At 37.5% G+C, this 17,613-nt stretch overlaps 1 protein-coding gene across 1 annotated transcript; it reads left to right on the top strand.

Moving 5' to 3' along the window:
* The first annotated feature begins 12,361 nt into the window (after window positions 1-12,361).
* On the top strand, window positions 12,362-17,368 carry LOC130948481 (serine/threonine-protein phosphatase PP1-like). Its single transcript, XM_057877225.1, has 4 exons — window positions 12,362-12,999; window positions 14,912-15,471; window positions 15,907-16,128; window positions 17,015-17,368. The coding sequence occupies exons 1-4, from the start codon at window positions 12,825-12,827 to the stop codon at window positions 17,036-17,038; spliced, it is 981 nt and encodes a 326-aa protein (XP_057733208.1). The 5' UTR covers window positions 12,362-12,824; the 3' UTR covers window positions 17,039-17,368.
* The last annotated feature ends 245 nt before the right edge of the window (window positions 17,369-17,613 follow it).

Raw genomic sequence — 17,613 nt, 5'->3', positions numbered from 1 at the left:
AGCACTTGTTGGGAGGCAACCCAATGTTATATTTATCTATTTCCCTTTGTTATTTTATGTTTTCTGTAGGTTGATGATCATGGGAAGTCACAAAATCAATTAAAAAAGCAAAAACAGAATGAAAAACAGAAAGAAAAATAGCACACCCTGGAGGAAAACCTTGTTGGCGTTTAAACGCCAGTAAGGGCAGCAAATGGGCGTTTAACGCCCAGTCTGGCACCATTCTGGGTGTTTAACGCCAGAAAGGGGCACCAGACTGGCGTTAAACGCCAGGAAAGGGCAAGAAGCTGGCGTTAAACGCCAAAAATGGGCACCAGCCCAGCGTTTAACGCCAAAATTGGCATAAAGAGCATTTTTGCTTGCCACTTGGTGCAGGGATGAATTTTTCTTGACACCTCAGGATCTGTGGACCCCACAGGATCCCCACCTACCCCACCACTCTCTCTCTTCTTCACCCATTCACCAATCACCTCAACACCTCTTCCCCAAAAACCCCTCACCTATCAAATCCCATCTTTCTCTTCACCACTCACATCCATCCTTCATAAAACCCCACCTACCTCACCATTCAAATTCAAACCACTTTCTCTCCCAAACCCACCCATTCATAACCGAACCATACACCCTCTCTCCACTCCTATATAAACCCATCTTCACTCCTTCATTTTCACACAACCTACACACTACTTCTCCCCCTTGGCCAAACCACATAGCCTCCTCCATCTCCTCCATTTTCTTCTTCTTCCACTCTCTTCTTTCTTCTTTTTCTCGAGGACGAGCAAACCTTCTAAGTTTGGTGTGGTAAAGCATTGCTTTTTGTTTTTCCATAACCATTTATGGCACCTAAGGCCGGAGAAACCTCTAGAAAGAGGAAAGGGAAGGCAAAAGCTTCCACCTCCGAGTCATGGGAGATGGAGAGATTCATCTCAAGGGTGCATCAAGACCACTTCTATGAAGTTGTGGCCTTGAAGAAGGTGATCCCCGAGGTCCCTTTCAAACTCAAAAAGAGTGAATATCCGGAGATCCAACATGAGATCCGAAGAAGAGGTTGGGAAGTTCTTACCAACCCCATTCAACAAGTCAGAATCTTAATGGTTCAAGAGTTCTATGCCAATGCATGGATCACCAAGAACCATGATCAAAGTGTGAACCCGGACCCAAAGAATTGGCTTACAATGGTTCGGGGGAAATGCTTAGATTTTAGTCCGGAAAATGTAAGGTTGGCATTCAACTTGCCCATGATGCAAGGAGATGAATACCCTTACACTAGAAGGGTCAACTTTGATCAAAGGTTGGACCAAGTCCTCATAGACATTTGTGAAGAGGGCACTCAATGGAAGAGAGATTCAAGAGGGAAGCCGGTTCAACTGAGAAGGCATGACCTCAACCCGTGGCTAGGGGATGGTTGGAGTTTATCCAACGCTCAATCATTTCCACTAGCAACCGGTCCGAAGTTACTATAGACTGGGCCATCATGATTTCATAGCATCATGATTGGAGAGGAAGTAGAAGTTCATGAGGTTATAGCCCAAGAACTTTATAAGGTGGCGGACAAGTCCTCTACCTTGGCAAGGTTACCCTTTCCTTATCTCATTTGTCACCTCTGTTATTCAGTTGGAATTGACATAGAGGGAGACATCCTCATTGATGAGGACAAGCCCATCACTAAGAAAAGGATGGAGCAAACAAGAGATCCCACTCATCATGAAATCCCTGAGATACCTCAAGGGATGCACCTTCCTCTACAAAACTATTGGGAGCAAATCAACACCTCCCTAGGAGAATTGAGTTCCAACATGGGACAACTAAGGGTGGAGCACCAAGAACATTCCATTCTCCTCCATGAAATTAGAGAAGATCAAAGAATCATGAGAGAAGAGCAACAAAGGCAAGGAAGAGACATTGAGGAGCTCAAGCACTCCATAAGATCTTCAAGAGGAAGAACAAGTCGCCATCACTAAGGTGGACCCGTTCTTTAATCTCCTTGTTCTTTATTTTTCTGTTTTTCGAAAAATCATGCTTATGTTTATCTATGTTTGTGTCTTATGATCATTAGTGTCTTAGTGTCTATGCCTTAAAGTTATGAATGTCCTATGAATCCGTCACCTTTCTTAAATGAAAAATGTTCTTAATTGAAAAAGAGAAGAATTGCATGAATTTAAATTTTATAACAGATTAATTATTTTGATGTGGTGGCAATACTTTTGGTTTCTGAATGTATGCTTGAACAGTGCATAAGTCTTTTGAATTTGTTGTTCGTGAATGTTGGCTCTTGAAAGAATGATGAAAAAGGAGACATGTTACTGAGGATCTGTAAAATAAAAAAAAATGATTCTTGAAGCAAGAAAAAGCAGTGAATACAAAAAAAAAGAGGGAAGGAAAAACAAAAAAAAGGAGAAAAAAATAATAATAAAGTCGTGATCCAAGGCGAAAAGAGTGTGCTTAAGAACCCTGGACACCTCTAATTGGGGACTCTAGCAAAGCTGAGCCACAATCTGAAAAGGTTCACCCAATTATGTGTCTGTGGCATGTATGTATCTGGTGGTAATACTGGAAGACAGAGTGCTTTGGGCCATGGCCAAGACTCATAAAGTAGCTGTGTTCAAGAATCATCATACTTAACTAGGAGAATCAATAACACTATCTGGATTCTGAGTTCCTATAGAAGCCAATCATTCTGAATTTCAAAGGATAGAGTGAGATGCCAAAACTGTTCAGAGGCAAAAAGCTAAAAGCCCCGCTCATCTAATTAATACTGATCTTCATAGATGTTTTTGGAATTCATTGCATATTCTCTTCTTTTTATCTTATTTGATTTTCAGTTGCTTGGGGACAAGCAACAATTTAAGTTTGGTGTTGTGATGAGCGGATAATTTATACGCTTTTTGGCATTGTTTTTAGTATGTTTTTAGTATGTTTTAGTTAGTTTTTATTATATTTTTACTATGAGTTTGTGTGTTTTTTTGTGATTTCAGGTATTTTCTGGCTGAAATTGAGGGACTTGAGCAAAAATCTGATTCAGAGGCTGAAAAGGACTGCAGATGCTGTTGGATTCTGACCTCCCTGCACTCAAAGTGGATTTTCTTGAGCTACAGAAGCCCAATTGGCGCGCTCTCAATTGCGTTGAAAAGTAGACATCCTGGGTTTTCCAGAAATGTATAATAGTCCATACTTTGCCCGAGATTTGATGGCCCAAACTGGCGTTCCAAATCAGCTCAAAACTGCCCGGCGTTAAACGCCGGAACTGGCACAAGAATGGGAGTTAAACGCCCAAACTGGCACAAAAGCTGGCGTTTAACTCCAAGAAAAGTCTCTACACAAAAATGCTTCAATGCTCAGCCCAAGCACACACCAAGTGGACCCTGAAGTGGATTTTTATGTCATTTACTCATTTCTGTAAACCCTAGGCTACTAGTTCTCTACATATAGGACCTTTTACTATTGTATTCTCATCTGGGTAGCTATCTTTGAGTAGTCTTATGCTATCTTAGATCATGAGGCTGGCCTCATGGCCATGCCTGAACCTTGTTCTTATGTATTTTCAACGGTGGAGTTTCTACACACCATAGATTAAGGTGTGGAGCTCTGCTGTACCTCGAGTATTAATGCAATTACTATTGTTCTTCTGTTCAATTCAGCTTATTCTTGTTCTAAGATATTCATTCGCACCCAAGAACATGATGAATGTGATGATTATGTGACGCTCATCATCATTCTCACTTATGAACGCGTGCCTGACAACCACTCCCGTTCTACAAGCAAACAAGGCTTGAATGTTTATCTCTTGGATTCCTTAATCAGAATCTTCGTGGTATAAGCTAGAATTGATGGCGGAATTCAAGAGAATCCGGAAGGTCTAAACATTGTCTGTGGTATTTTGAGTAGGATTCAATGATTGAATGACTGTGACGAGCTTCAAACTCCTGAAGGCTAGGCATTATTGACAGACGCAAAAGAATCACTGGATTCTATTCCAACCTGATTGAGAACTGACAGATGATTAGCCGTGCTGTGACAGAGCGCGTTGAACATTTTCACTGAGAGGACGGGACTGTAGCCACTGACAACGGTGATGCCCAACATACAGCTTGCCATGGAAAGGAGTAAGAAGGATTGGATGAAGACAGTAGGAAAGCAGAGAGACGGAAGGGACAAAGCATCTCCATACGCTTATTTGAAATTCTCACCAATGAATTACATAAGTATCTCTATCTTTATTTTATGCTTTATTCATATATCATCTATAACCATTTGAATCTGCCTGACTAAGATTTACAAGGTGACCATAGCTTGCTTCCTACCAACAATCTCCGTGGGATCGACCCTTACTCGCGTAAGGTTTATTACTTGGACGACCTAGTGCACTTGCTGGTTAGTTGTGCGAAGTTGTGATATTATGTTTAGACCATGGTATTGAGCACCAAGTTTTTGGAGCCATTATCGGGGATTATTTGAGTTGTGAAAAGTAGAGATCACAATTTCGTGCACCAGACTCTTTTCTTTTCCAGGAGGTTGTTCAGGTTTTGGGGCCTAAATTTTTGGAAGGTTCTTGCTGAGAATCTCATATGGAGGCTGTGGTTGTAGTTCTGTCTCACCTCCTTGAGCTTGTTGCAACACTTCCACCTCTTTCTTTTTTTCCAGCATGATTTTAAGTGTATTGGAAGTGTCTCATTAGGTGCCTCTTTCAAGTTTGGATTTATGGAATCAATCTTTATACACTATTCCTCTTGGGTGGAATCTAGCAAATTCTTGAAGACATGAAACACTATATGCTCTTCATGCACCCTTAGCATCAATTCTCCTTTTTCAACATCTATAAATGCCCTGGTAGTAGCTAAGAAAGGCCTCCCTAGAATGATGGGAGTGTTTTCATCTTCCTCTATGTCTAGGATGACGAAATCAACAGGAAGGAAAAATTTGTCTACCTTTACTAATACATTCTCCACAACCCTAAGCGCTTGCTGAATGGATTTATCCGCTATTTGAAGGCCTATCTTTGTGGGTTTCAATTCATGAATTTGAAGCTTCTTCATCAAGGATAGTGGCATCAGATTTATGCTTGCACCAAGGTCACAAAATGCTTTCTCAATCATCGTGTTGCCTCTTGTACAGGGAATATGAAAGCTCCCTGGGTCCTTCCTCTTCCTTGGCAATCCTTTTTGGATGACAACACTACACTCCTTAGTCATCACAACCATTTATCCTTCTTTCAAGGATTTTTTCTTTGTCAGTAGTTCCTTCATGAACTTAACATATAGGGGCATCTGTTCAAGTGCTTCAATGAAAGGGATGTTAATGTGTAGTGTCTTGAATATCTCTAAGAATTTGGAGTATTGCTTCTCTTTGTTCTCTCCCTTGAGCCTTTAAGGGTATGGGAGCATCGGTTGGTATGCTTTCATTACCTCCTTCTTAGCTAACTTCTCACTTTGTGATGAAGCTTCTTGCTCTTGATTTTGCTCCTTTGCCTCTCTTTTTAGGCCTTCTTTGTTGTGCTCTTCCTGAGTAATGACTTTTATCTCCACCTTCTTCCCACTTCTCAAGGTGATTGCTTTACACTCCTCCCATTTTATGGCTTTTTCTGTGTCCCTTGGGTTGTCTTTAGTGGTACTAGGAAATGTTCACTTCTCACCTATCTCTGTGATATGTTTAGCCATTTGTTCCACTTGTCTTTCAAGGTTCCTCATGGTGGCTTCATGTCTCTCTTGTCCTATAAGCAAGGTCTCTTGCCCCTTGGCCAAACTTTGAGTAGTCTGAGCAAGTGATTGTGTGTTTTGGGTAAGGACTTGTAAGGCTGCCTCAAGACTTGAGATTCTGGTTTCATGATGGTCAATGGGTGGTATGATAGGGTATGATTCTTGTTGTTGGAAGTTGTTTGGAGCATTGGTGTGAGCATTTTGTGAGTTAAATGGTAGTGTGGAAAAGTTATTTTGGTGAGATTGTGAAGTGTTATAGGGTTGCTGATATGTGTTTTGTGAGTTTCTTGTATTGGTTAGTGTTGTTAGATGAATAATTTTGGTTGGTTGTGTTGCGGGAATGGTTGGAGTTGTTGTTCTTTTGCCAATGATTTTAATTGTCACCCCACTTCAGGTTAGGGTGGTTCCTCTAGGATGGATTGTATGTGTCACCATGGAAATCAATTTGAGAGGAGTTTGAATTGTTATGCATGTATTGAACTTGTTCTGGCTGCTGCTCAATGTTGCTTGCTTCACTTTGACTCCATTCAGTTGAAGGTTGACTTGTTGTGCTCACTGAGGCTAATTGGAGGCCATATATTCTTTTTGCCATCAACTCCATTTGCTGCTGGATTTATTGGTGCATCAATTTGTTTTGTGCCAAGATAGTGTCCACTCCTTCTAGTTCCAACACACGCTTCTTTTGAACCGGTTGGCGTTGTCTCTGATAGGCATAGAAGTACTGGTTGTTTGCCACAGTATCTATGAGATTCTGGGCTTCCTCGGCCGTCTTCATCAATTATAATGAACCTCCTGCAGAGTGATCCAAGGACTCTTGAGCTTTTAGAGTCAAACCCTCATAGAAGTTCTGAAGTCTATCCCATTCACTGAACATCTCAGGTGGGCATTTCCTAATCAAAGCTTTGTATCTTTTCCATGCCTCATATAATGATTCTCCATCCATTTGAGTGAATGTTTGCACCTCTATCTTCAATCTGATGATCTTCTGAGGTGGATAGAACTTAGATAGGAACTTGTTCACCAAATCATCCCAAGTGTTGATACTTTCTTTGGGGAATGTCTCCAGCCATTGAGATGCCTTGTCCCTCAAAGAAAATAAGAATAACAACAACTTGTAGATGTCTGGATGTACTCCATTTGTCTTAACCGTATCACATATCCTCAGAAAAATGGACAAGTGTTGATTAGGATCTTTAAGAGGTCCTCCTCCATAGGAATAATTGTTTTGCACCAAAGTGATAAGTTGAGGCTTCAATTCAAAGTTATTTGCATGAACATTAGGAGTGAGTATACTGCTCCCACAGTTTCTTGGATTTGGGAATGTGTAGGAAGCTAGAACTCTCCTTTGAGGTGGGCCATTATTGTTGTCAACTCCCTTAGGTGGGTTATGTAAATTGCCCTCCATGACTTGGTCTTCTCCTTCTGAGTCCTCTTCACCAATTACCCCCTTTTCGCTTGCTTCCCTTCTTAGTCTCCAGAGGATTCTCTGAGGTTCAGGGTCAAAAGAATTGGATGCTTCTCTCCTGGCTTATGACATACAACACACACAAACCAACAACACAAGTGAAGCACTCTATTGCTAGAGTGAAGTTAAAGTTAATGAAACAAAATCTCAAACAGTTAGTGGGCTTAACAAATAAAAAGAAAATGCCTAATCTAGACTACCATTCACTTAATCATTGTTAATCTTCCCCAATTCCCAGCAACAGCGCCAAAAACTTGATACGTGAAAATTAGATTTCTCACATTAACCGGCAAGTATACCGAATCGTATCAAGTAGTAAAACTCACCGGAGTGAGGTCGATCCCACGGAGATTGGTGGATTAAGCAATTTTAGTTAAATGGTAATTTAGTTAGGCAAACACTTTTGTGATTTCATGAGATTTCAATTCTTGAAAGTAATTGCAGAGAATTTAATGACAAGGAATTTAAAGAACTAAAGTAAGAAAAGAAAATTAAATGACTGAATGTAATGGTGGAAACTTAAAATGCATGAAATTAAAGGCTGAAATGTAAATGATATAAACTTAAATTGCAAGAAATAAGAGTGCAGAATTGTAAAGAGCAGATAAGTAAATTGTAAGTAATTGAAAGTATAATGTAAATGGCCAAAATGTTAAATTGCTAGAAGATAAAAGGGAATTGGGTAGTGGGTATTCAAAATAACTAAAGATCAATAGAAATGAGAATTGATGGAAGAGATCACTAGGGATCAGAGATGTAAATTCTCATGAATTGATGGTGATCAGTTCCTTCTCAATCATGGGGATAGATCCATGGCAGATTGTGAATAATTGAGTCCTAATCTTTTGGTGACTCAATTTCTCTTAACACAATCAATTGCCACTCTCGTGATCTAATTGTTCATGAGAAGAGATGAAGTTCAATAACTAATCATTCATGCCACACAATTCTCAGGATGTCAACCAAGGGTGGTTACATCTCACTTACCAACCCAAAGTATGTCAATCAAGAGAATTATGAAAGGATGAACTCTAAACTGAATTCTATGACTTCTTTTTCAAGTTCATCACAAAATTCAAATAGATCCAATCCCCCTCTCAGTAGTAATTAGATCTGTGAAGAGCAAGAGCTTCCTCTTGGAGAAATCCACTTGAATTCAGAAGAAAAGAAAGATAGGGTTTAGTGAATCATTGCTCCAATTACAACTACAATTGCAGAATGGAAATTAAACTAAGTGTAGAGAAGAATAAATAATAAAGAAGAAGAATCCTTAAAACTGAAATTCAAAGCTACAAGAAAACAAAATAGAAGACCGGTATGCTCCATAAAATGCAGTAAAAAAAGTAAAAGTAAAAGTGCAATGTAAAAGTAAAATGTGTCAAAAGTCCCTCTAAGTACAAAACTCTTTTCTATTTATACTAGTCCTAAAGCTCTTTGAGAGGCCCTCAATCATGTTTGTTGGGTTAGCAAATTGGGCTTTGTTCTCGTTGGATTAGCTAGCTCATGAGTGGAGTTGCTGCCCCATAAGGAAAACAGAGAAAATAGAGCTTGTTCACTTCAATTCTGGCCCATTGAGCAGGCGTTACTGGCAAACACACCTATGTTAATGCAAGTTGGCAACGTGCTTGTGGATTTCCTGGGCTGGGGCTTGGTGAGGGTGTTGCCAGCCTAAGTTATCCCCAGCAATGTGACCGTCTTCTTCTTGGATTCAACTTTTGATGCTTAAAGTTGCCTATGGTTTGAGCTTCAATCCTCTACTTTAATATAGACCATTTTACATCGTTGGAAAGCTCTGAATGTCCTCTTTCTAATGTAATTAGAAGCACCTCAATTGGATCTCTCTAGTTGAAGTTATGCATCATTGAAGAGGGCAAGGTCAGGCTGCCAGGGTCGCAGGCGTTGTTGGCAAACACGCCTTCCTCCCAGCACGTTGGCAACGTGGATTGCCTCCTTCCTTGAGCTAAGACCTCTGTCGTAGGCGTTGTTGCTGGACACACCTTCCTCTTCTCACGTTGGCAACGTGGGTTGCCCTCCAAGGTTGCCTAGCTGCTGGCGTTGTTGCCACACACGCCTTTACAATTCCAAGTTAGCAACGTGCTAACTTCATTCTCCTAGCATCAAGCTTGCTGGCATTGCTAATGAACATGCCAATGATATCCTAGGTTGACAACATGCTCATCTCTGCCTCCTTGCCAATCTTCCTGGCATTGCCAATGAACACGCCAATGTTTCCTGAGTTGGCAACGTGCTTGAGGCTTCCTTTTCACCATCTAGGACTTCCTGGCGTTGCCAATGGACACGCCAATAGTATCCTACATTGGCAACGTGCTCAAGGCTTCCTTTTCACCATCCAGGGCTTCCTGGCGTTGCCATTGAATACGCCAATGATAGCTTGCGTTGGCAACGTGCAAGTGGCTTCATAATTACCATCCAGGGCTTCCTGGCGTTGTTGTCAAACACGCCAATGATATTTTGAGTTGGCAACGTGCAAATAGCTTCAATCTTACCATCCAGGGCTTCCTAAGTTGCCAAGCTTGCTGTATTCCCAAGCTTTCTTGCTCCAATTCTTGCTCCAATGCCTTCTTGCTTCATTACCTATCATTAACCAAAGAAACTTTCTCAAAGTCTTGCCATTCTATGCAATCAATTTCAAGAGATTCATTCACATTAACTTATTTATAAGCTCCTTGAATCATTTGCATAAATTTGGCCAAAATTAACCTAGTCCTTGGTATTTTAATGCATGGAGATGAAACTCATTAAAATGCTTGTTTATTTCAAAGAAAGTGAATGAAATTAAGCTAAAACTACTTAAACTAACTGGTTAATATAGCAAAGATGCAAATGCATCACTCACTTAGTTAAAATTAATGTAGATGCTTCATGCATTGAAGGGAGGGTAGTTGGGATAGAGTGAGTAGCTTGTAATTCCTTGGAAAACATCCTAATGACAGCCCCTTTAAAAGAGGACCACATATTACAACCACAGGAAGTTGAAGCACAAGTGTACCTTATAAGCCTCCAAAAACTTTATGATTGTTATTTTTTTTAATACCTTATTAGAATGTGATAGTATAGAAGTAATAGAAAATTTAAAAGCAAATAGAGGTTACAATAATTATTTTAAAACATTTCTAGTAAATTGTATTAATGTAGTATCTTTTTTAAGAACAGTTTTTTTCCTCTCATATTTGACGTAGTGGTAATAGGATAACTCATGAATTAGTTAAATATGCTCTTACTAGTCCGAATTAAATATAGATAACAAATACCATAACAAATATATTTGTAATCTTACTCTTTTAGATCTAAGAGGTCCTATTCATGAATGAAAGTTACTCTTGTCATTGTTATTAAAACCGAACCGAATCGATCGGTTTGATCGAAAAACCGATAAACTGGATCCTATACTGGTCCGGTCCGATAATTGGACTGCATAAGACAAGAAATCGGTGCGAACCGATCAAACTCGGAGTGAATCGGTAAAAATCGGTCGAACTCGATAATGACCGGTTTGAACGAACCGTTTCAGTTTCAAAATTTTCTCAAAATGAAAGAGATGGGGTTCAAACCCCCTCTTCATGGAGAGAAGGAGTAATCACAACCACCAGGCTGACTTGCTGTTATTAATATATGTGCAAATTAAAATATATATAGATATCTTTTAACAAATAATTTATTTCTATTTAATTTATTTTAATTTTAGTTATAAACTCACTTATTTTTTCTTTTCATAATTATATAATATTTATTAATATTGTTTTTCAATAAATATTTATAGTATATAATAGTATAACAGATATAAACTAATTAATAAATTATTAAAATTCAAAAATAATAGTTATTTTAATATAAAAATAAAATAAAAGTATTTATGATAGAGTAAAATTAACGAGTAAATAGCCAAAATCGTCCCTGAAAGATACCCCGATCTCCATTTTGGTTCTCGAAAGATAAAGTTAATTAAAATTGTCCCCGAAAGATACACGATTGGTCACGTTAGTCCTTCCGTCAGTTGGATGATGACGTGGAGGGCTAATGCCACGTGTCACAAGATGATTGGTTGACGTGTTAGATCAGTGACACCTAACATGTCATGTGTCAGGTTAGTGACACGTGGCATGTCACGTATCAGGTTAGTGACACGTGGCATGCCACGTGGCACTTGACATGCAAAAAAGTTATTTATAATCAAAATAATCCTTGAAAGTTTGGACGTAAGTCATTTTCATCCCTTAAATTTTAAAAATTAATCAAATTAGTCATTATATAATTTTTTTAATTTTTTCTTGATAATATTAAATTTAAAATATTTTTGATACTACTAATTTTAATAGAAATGTAATTGACAATAAAAAAATTAGTAATTGTATCTTTTCTATATATAATGTAAGAAAAATGTTTTAGAATAGAAAAGAATAAGAGAGATTTTGACAATAATTAAAGGAGAGAGATAATTTTATTAAAAAAATTTTTAAGAAGAAAAGATACAATTACTAATTTTTTAATTGTCAATTACATATCTATTAAAATTAGTAGTATCAAAAAATATTTTAAATTTAATATTATCAAGAAAAAATAAAAAAAATTATATAAGGACTAATTTGATTAATTTTTAAAATTTGAAGGATGAAAATGACTTACGTCTGAACTTTCAAGGACTATTTTGATTAAAAATAACTTTTTTACATCTCAAGTGCCATGTGGCATGCCACGTGTCACTGGTATGACACGTCAACCAATCATCTTGTGACACGTGACATTAGCCTTCCACATCATCATCCAACTTACAGAAGGACTAACGTGACCAATCGTGTATCTTTTAGGGACGATTTTTATTAACTTTATCTTTCGAGGAGTAAAATGGAGATTGGAGTATCTTTTATGGACGATTTTGGCTATTTACTCTAAAATTAATAAAATACTTATTATTCTTATTTAATATTGTTTTAAAATAACTAAATTTTTTTAAAATATTAGTAAAAATATGTATTTTAAGTTTTTTACTATATTTTAACTTTTAATTTATATAGGACTGAGTCAATCAATTTAATCAATAACCCATCCTTTGAACTAATAATTTAATAACAAAATAATTTGACCGATTCGATCACCGATTTAGTTATGATAACTATGACTCTTGTACACCATAAAAAAAAAACCCATCGACATACCCCCACCATTCCACTAGTCTCTCTCCCCGTCTTTTCTTTAACCTACTCAACAAAAATCCCAATCCCCGCTTTCCCTTTTCCAATTCATTCCCCCTCCGGATAATTCACAATTTAGATTCTAGAAACCCAACCCAACCCAACCCAACCTGACATCTTCCTCCCCCGTTTTTTGGTTTTCTTCGTCCTCACCCACCAATGTCCAAATCCCTCCCTTCTTCCCCTCCGATCCCAAAACGGCAACCCCCTCCCACCAAAACGACACCGCTCTGATTCCTCCTCCACCGTCTTTTGCATGCTGTCATTATCATTATTATTATTAGTATTATAGTTATCTGCTCACTCGCTACACTCCTATTCATCATCGTTATCATCAAATCCGACCCTTTCCATTACCACCAACACCGCATTCAAAGCCAATAAAAAAATAGATAAACAAATTGAAAAAGAAAAGGCGTTGACTTTTTTTTTTAGGGTTTGGTGGTGAAGAAGAAAATGGAGCAAGCGGTTGTGGACGACATAATAAACCGATTGCTGGAAGTTCGGGGGAGGCCGGGGAAGCAGGTGCAGCTCTCGGAATCGGAGATCAAGCAGCTGTGTGCCGCTTCCAGAGAAATTTTCTTGCAGCAGCCCAATTTGTTGGAGCTTGAAGCCCCCATTAAGATTTGCGGTAAATTTAATTTAGTTTTTGGTTATGAGATCTGTGCTTCAAATCTTAGGTCCCACGGGGTTTTCTTCGCGTTTTGGGTCCGTTATGATCTGAGTGACTTTTTGATGTTGTTTGGTGATTCTGGAAAGTTGGTTTGATTGTTTGGCTGCTACATGAACCTTTTTTATTTTTGTTGTTTTTGGGTGGTTATCTGTGGGTTTTTTTATTACAAATTTGCTATCTAAATTGCATGTTTCTGTTTTCTCTGTGTGTGTTGTAAATTGGTTTCCCAGTGAGGTTTTGTGAAGTATAGGTTTGACTGAACTTTGTCTAGTGTTTTTCTTTGTCCTTGATGACGTTGTGGCTCTGGTAATACACTAATACGGTTAAATTTGTGATTAAGATGTATAATTGCTCTAACTTTGGCGCTAAACCCTATTGATGAAATTATAGAGATGCCTCTCATATGAGCATGGCGGGGTTTGACATATTAAGCCTTGTTTGTTTTTTGGTTTTTGTTTTTGTGTGTGAACTGGAAATTAAATAGTTTAGACCTTAGACTTGGTTAAAATATGTGGCAATCTAACTATAGCCGGATGCTAAAGGTAAGGATATACAGCAACGTAAACTGAACACGTGTTAATTCAATTAAAGATTTTAAGTAAGATGTTGGAAAGCCTCTCAGTTGTTGAAGTTTTAGAAGTATTATTGGGAGTGAAAGAAACATTGGATACCTTTTATTAGGGTTTTTTTTTTTTTTTTCAAAGTTTACACAGATGGTATTACCATCCCCTCACACTCTTTCTGTTTTACACCATAGCCTTAAGATACAATTTGATCCGGTTAGCTCCTTGTCTGACAAGGCTTTTTGTTGCTGTACACCTTAGCTATGAGCTTCTTTTGCATTCTTTATTATCATTTCCTGCTTAGATTAAGCTTGCCTAGCAGATGCAGTTTAAAGTGTCGTTAAAAAGACACTCAATTTGTATTCTCCAACATGTAAAAGTCAAAGTATGCAGTTCCTTGCTCTTGTGAAAAACTTGACTTTGAGAACTCAAATGATGTATTATGATCCTTTATTTATAAGTTCCAAGTTCCAACTTTTCCATTTCAGGAATGATATATCTGCTTTTATAGGATTGTGTAATATATTTATTATTTAAGCTAAGTAGCTAACTACTTTGGCACATAAAATTTATTTCTTTTACATAAAAGTGATGTTATCTTGTTAGCCGGATGCTTCGTTTTTCCTTCATATTATGCTTACCAGTAAACCCAAGGTTAGAATTTAAGTATTGGGACAAAACAGATACATTGTTATTTGTTATTGCTGAATTCTACAACAATAAAAATTGCAGCTAAGCTTTTTCCCACTGCATGGGGTTGGCTACAATGGTCATGATTATATAACGCAATGCTAGTGTCCTATTGCATAGTATACCAGTGTACAAATCATTTAAATATAAATCTTATCCTTTTTTAATGGTTTCAGTAATATATATTTTTTTAATCTCTACCACTGGTTAACTATTGAGCTACCTTGACTTTGTTGCACTCAACTTTACTTATTGGGATTTAGTCCATCCGCCATGCATGATAAAACCACCTAGGATAAAGTCTTGCCCTTTTTCCCCCTATAGATGCTACACTAATTCTCTTTTCAATGTCATCATCATTTATTAAGTTTATGTTTGAGCTTGAATGGTACTTTTCTATCACAAACAAGACTTAAGTTTTACTTATTCATTTTATATACACAGCTTAAATACCATGATTGATAAATCAAAATTACAAAGATTTGAATTTCTGTAGGCATGATTCATGCATTATACTTCTCAATGCTAGCATTACCGCCAAATATTGTATTATTGTCTATAGTCAAAAGATTTCTAGTAGCTAATGTATATTAATTATATTTATGTCAATTTTTCAGGTGATGTACATGGTCAATATTCTGATCTTTTAAGGCTTTTTGAGTATGGTGGATTACCACCTGAGGCCAACTACTTGTTTTTGGGTGATTATGTAGATCGAGGGAAGCAGAGTTTAGAAACAATTTGCCTTCTCCTTGCTTATAAGATAAAATATCCTGAGAACTTTTTCCTTTTGAGGGGGAATCATGAATGTGCTTCTATAAACCGTATATATGGATTTTATGATGAGTGTAAAAGAAGGTTCAATGTAAGGTTATGGAGGACATTTACAGAATGCTTCAATTGCCTGCCTGTGGCAGCTCTCATTGATGAAAAAATTTTGTGCATGCATGGGGGACTTTCTCCTGACTTAAACAATTTGGATCAGATTAGAAATCTTCAGCGGCCAACTGATGTACCAGATACGGGTTTGCTATGCGATCTCCTATGGTCAGATCCAAGCAAAGAAGTTCAAGGTTGGGGAATGAATGATAGGGGAGTTTCATATACATTTGGTGCAGATAAGGTCTCCGAGTTTCTTCAGAAACATGATTTGGATCTTATTTGTCGTGCTCATCAGGTTATAACTCCTGCCTTTGGTGCCTAATGTGTTACAAGGTCTTTAGGGTTGAGTTTGTATCAATGACTAGAATGACTATAAAATGTATTTAAGCAGTGGTTATCCATCTCTCAGAATTATTAAAATTATTTTTTTTTGCGGACTTCGAAATAAGTTGTCGTGTACAATGTAGCACACTTATGAAGCTATCCTCCTTTTAAATGTCATAGGCAAGGTTATGATTTTTCATTCTCTGCATTCCAGTACTTAGACTGTACTGTATTTGCCATGCAACATGTGAAACATTTATGCATTGGAGCTGCTATCCTTATAATTGCCATTTGGAAAGCTTTTGGATTTTCATGCTGTGCATTCTGGTAGTTTAGACTGAATGGTAGTATATCTTGATCAGTTATGCTTTAAACTTAAACTGGATTTGTAATGTGCTTTTACCAGGTGGTGGAGGATGGATATGAGTTCTTTGCTAACCGACAGCTTGTAACAATATTTTCAGCACCTAATTATTGCGGGGAATTTGACAATGCTGGCGCTATGATGAGTGTTGATGAAACTCTAATGTGCTCTTTCCAAATATTAAAGCCTGCTGATAGAAAAGGAAAGCTCAATTTCGGAAGTACAACGACTGCTAAGCCAGGAAACTCTCCAGCTGGTGTGAAGGTAATGTTGGAAGATAGATTTGTTGGTGCAAAATTTGCATGTGCCTTTTACCCCTGATGGAAATGTATGAAGATATGTTTAGCTATTTGTAAATTTCAATCTTAATGATGAACTGACAGTTTCATGGACATTGCTGGTTTCTCTTTTATCTGGCTGAGACTTGATTTTTGAAAGTGGGATTTTCAAAGTAAATTAAACAAGTGCATGGCATACAATCTGGCTTATTTCTGCAGTCTTCCTTTGAATAGTAATACTTGAACTAGGTGTTTGTGATGATTACACAAATTTGAAGATACGTTGAAGCAGATCTTCAACTTTTTCTAGTTTTTTTTCCCACTGTAAAAGTATTTTCCTTGTGTACTATATGGTGCATCGTTGTAGATTCCATCATAATTGGGAAATTTGAATTGTCATATTATGTGAAGGACTTGGATATTATGGGGTGTCCAGAGTCGCACATTGGGTAGTATGAGATGTTTGATGTTTTTAAGGAGAGTGGTTCATCTCCCTTAATAGCTAGCTCTAAGATGTGGTTTTCCACTTCCCTTTGGTACTTAACATATTTTTACGTGGAAAACATTTAGGGAAATCGAGTTTAGCAATTGAGAAAAGAAAGCTCATTATCCTGAAAAATCAACCAAAATGTTCTGCTACAACCAAATCTGTTGGATGAATCAATTCTTTCAAATGGTCTCACCACAATGATGGATACTGTTGCATTCAATTTGGTTTCCTTGTGAAATGTAGAACACCAGCAATTTCTTGATCTTTCAGAATCTAGATCAATTTACCACATTATTTTGATTCACTAGTGGGTACATGCTTTTCCTATCATTTGTTGTTTCTAATAAATAATTGATATAATTAGCAATTTGCTATCTTGCAGTCCTTCCTAGGTACAAAAGTATGAAGCAAATTTTGGCGAAAAAAGGGGTTGCTGATGCATGAAGTCAGTGTGGTCACGAAGCTGTCATAGTTGGCTGCCACAACAGGGTCAGCTTGGTCAAAGAAGATGCAGTAGTTGCAAGAAAAAGGATAGTTGAGTACCATTTGGTCGTCTATGATATTTGGGAATTGTAAAAAAAAAAAAAAAAAATAGAAACATCATCATCCTCATGAACTACTATGTAGACCATTGTTTTTCTAACTGGTACAAAAATTTGCATTGAGTCCTTTGTTTTCATTGTACGCTGATGTGTTTTTTGGTGACTTTTAAGCTTATCAAGTATAAGATGATATATACCTGCATGTGCCATGGGGTGCTGAAAAACTATTTCATGAATAAGCACTTAAATATTGTTTAAATGTGGATAGCAATTGAAGCTGGTAATGGGTGTGGCTTAATCTCCATGTTAATTTCTTTTTAGGTCTTGCTCTTGTGTTCTTCAGATGTTTTGTTTCTGAGACGAAAATGGATCTTAACGTTTTATCCTCCTATCCAAAACTTTTACTATATTTCAATCTTGAACAACCCAACAATGTGTT

The sequence above is a fragment of the Arachis stenosperma genome, chromosome 9 (genome assembly GCF_014773155.1).
Source record: "Arachis stenosperma cultivar V10309 chromosome 9, arast.V10309.gnm1.PFL2, whole genome shotgun sequence".
NCBI lineage: Eukaryota > Viridiplantae > Streptophyta > Magnoliopsida > Fabales > Fabaceae > Arachis > Arachis stenosperma.
This window is presented reverse-complemented; position numbering and strand designations above follow the sequence as displayed.